Source organism: Bos indicus x Bos taurus, chromosome 7 (genome assembly GCF_003369695.1).
Source record: "Bos indicus x Bos taurus breed Angus x Brahman F1 hybrid chromosome 7, Bos_hybrid_MaternalHap_v2.0, whole genome shotgun sequence".
In the NCBI taxonomy this organism is placed as follows: Eukaryota; Metazoa; Chordata; class Mammalia; order Artiodactyla; family Bovidae; genus Bos; species Bos indicus x Bos taurus.
Window position 1 is genome coordinate 100,019,581 of NC_040082.1, and position 3,220 is coordinate 100,022,800.

A 3,220-nucleotide genomic window follows, 5' to 3' on the forward strand; every position below is an offset into this window, starting at 1 on the left:
TGCCAGGGGACCTTCCTGACCCAGGGATCTAAACCCTTGTAAATTTACTGAGAACGGGACAATAAAAATTCTAGTCCGAGATGAAATGAGGTATACCGTCAGAAAAATTCATATATATGCAACATATTAACATCAATTTCTTGCCTACAAAATAGAAATTATAGTATTTCAGCTATTTCAGGTATGCCTGTTTAAGTGAAAATTAATCATGTTGCTTTCTTTTTTTCCCAATAGTCACATTTGCTATATGGAACTGGAGAACAATACACAAATTTCAAAATTTCTTCTTCTGGAATTTTCAGAGGAACCGGAAATGCAGCCCCTCATATTTGCGATTTTCCTTTCCATGTACCTGGTCACTCTGTTTGGTAACCTGCTCACCATCCTGCTTGTCATCTCAGACTCCCACCTCCACACCCCCATGTACTTCTTTCTCTCCAACCTGTCCTTTGTAGACATCTGTTTCACCTCCACCACCATCCCAAATATGTTGTGGAACATCCAGACACATAGCAAAATTATCACCTATGAAGCTTGTGTCACCCAGATGTATTTTTACATATTCTTTGCAGGATTAGATGACTTTCTCCTGGCTGTGATGGCCTATGATCGGTACATGGCCATTTGCCAACCCTTGCAGTACATGGTTATCATGAGCCCCCGGCTCTGTGGACTGCTGGTGCTTCTGTCTTGGATAATGAATATCATGTATTCCTTGTTACACAGTTTGATGGTGTTGCAATTGTCCTTCTGTTCAGACTTGGAAATCCACCACTTTTTCTGTGAACTCAACCAGGTGATACAACTGTCTTGTTCTGACACTTTTGTCAATAACATAGTGATCTATTTTTCAACTGCTCTCTTTGGTGGTGGTCCTTTTGCTGGCATAATCTACTCTTACTTTAAAACAGTTTCCTGCATAACTGGAATCTCATCAGCTCAGGGGAAGTGTAAAGCATTTTCCACCTGTGCATCTCACCTCTCCGTTGTCTCCTTATTTTATTGTACAGTCTTAGGAGTGTACCTTAGCCCTGCTATTACACACAGCTCACACACAAGTGCAACAGCCTCAGTGATGTACACTGTGGTCATGCCCATGCTGAATCCTTTCATCTACAGTCTGAGGAACAAAGACATAAAAAGGTCTCTGAAGAGATTCTATTTGGGGATGCCAGGTATAAATTTGCCAGTTACAAATTTGCCAGTTACATGAAGGAAATGAATGTTTTCTTGATCACATGACTCAAAGACTGGGAAGCAGATATTGCAATGCTTTGATCTTTGTAGAATAAAACTTACTTCTTCTATTTATTTCCTCAGATTTCCCTTTTATTTTGATTCAGCTTCTCTATGCAAATTTTAGTAACTGTCTCTAAGTTTTTTCATCAGCTTGATATTCAGACAGTATATACTGTTTCCTACTTCAAAATTTTCCTAACTTTAGGTTAGAAATGTTTGGAAGTCCCATTCTTCTGATGGCTCATCACAGATGTATTAAGAATAATTGCTTCTCAAAATGGTGATACCCTAGAGGGGTGGGATGAAGGGGTGGGAGGGATATATATAGTTATGTCTGATTCCTGTTGTTGTAAGGCAGAAACCAACACAACATTGTAAAGCAATTATACTCCTATTAAAAATAATTAATTAATTTAAAAAACTCATATGAAACCCCAAGTAATTTTCATTTGTCTTCCTGAAAGAATCATGAACCCTCCGCTGAATAACCAACAAATCACAGAAGAAATCAAAAAAGGAATCAAAATATGCACAGAAATGAGTGAAAATGAAAACCAACAACCCAAAACCTGTGGGACACTGTAAAAGCAGTGCTAAGGGGAAGGTTCATAGCAATACAGGCATATCTCAAAAACAAGAAAAAAGTCAAATAAATAACCTAACTCTACACCTAAAGCAACTAGAAAAGGAAGAAATGAAGAACCCTAGGGTTAGTAGAAGGAAAGAAATCATAAAAAAAAAATTAGGGCAGAAGTAAATGCAAAAGAAATAAAGGAGACCATAGCAAAAATCAACCAAGCCAAAAGCTGGTTCTTTGACAGGATGAATAAAATTGACAAACCATTAGCCAGACTCATCAAAAAACAAAGGGAGAAAAATAAAATCAATACAATTAGAAATAAAAATGGAGAGATCACAACAGACAACACAGAAATACAAAGGATCATAAGAGAGTACTATCAGCAATTATATGCCAATAAAATGGACAACTTGGAAGAAATGGACAAAATCTTATAAAAGTACAACTTTCCAAAAGTGAACGAGGAAGAAATAGAAAATCTTAACAGACCCATCACAAGCATGGACATTGAAACTGTAATCAAAAATCTTCCAGCAAACAAAAGCCCAGGTCCAGATGGCTTCACAGCTGAATTCTACCAAAAATTTAGAGAAGAGCTAACACCTATCCTACTCAAACGCTTCCAGAAAATTGCAGAGGAAGGTAAATTTCCAAACTCATTCTATGAGGCCACCATCACCCTAATACCAAAACCTGACAAAGATGCCACAAAAAAAGAAAACTATAGGCCAATATCACAGATGAACATAGATACAAAGATCCTTAACAAAATTCTAGCAATCAGAATCCAACAGCACATTAAAAAGATCATAAATCATGACCAAGTGGGCTTTATCCCAGGGATGCAAGGATTCTTCAATATCCACAAATCAATCAATGTAATACACCACATTAACAAATTGAAAAATAAAAGCCATATGATTATCTCAATAGATGCAGAGAAACCCTTTGACAAAATTCAACATCCATTTATGATTAAAAACCCTCCAGAAAGCAGGGATAGAAGGAACATAACTCAACATAATAAAAGCTCTATATGACAAACCCACAGCAAACATTTTCCTCAATGGTGAAAAATTGAAAGCATTTCCTCTAAAGTCAGGAACAAGACAAGGCTGCCCACTCTCACCATTACTATTCAACATAGTTTGGGAAGTTTTGTCCACAGCAATCAGAGCAGAAAAAGAAATAAAAGGAATCCAAATTGAAAAAGAAGAAGTAAAACTCTCACTGTTTGCAGATGACATGATCCTCTACATAGAAAACCCTACAGACTCCACCAGAAAATTACTAGAGTTAATCAATGAATATAGTAAAGTTGCAGGATATAAAATTAAAACTCAGAAATCTCTTGCATTCCTATACACTAATAATGAGAAAATAGAGAAATTAAGGAAACAA

General features: G+C 36.6%; 1 protein-coding gene across 1 annotated transcript; it reads left to right on the forward strand.

Annotated features, from left to right (window-relative positions):
* The first annotated feature begins 247 nt into the window (after positions 1–247).
* Positions 248–1,213, forward strand: LOC113896392 (olfactory receptor-like protein OLF4). The gene has a single exon (XM_027548592.1). The coding sequence runs from the start codon at positions 248–250 to the stop codon at positions 1,211–1,213; it is 966 nt and encodes a 321-aa protein (XP_027404393.1).
* The last annotated feature ends 2,007 nt before the right edge of the window (positions 1,214–3,220 follow it).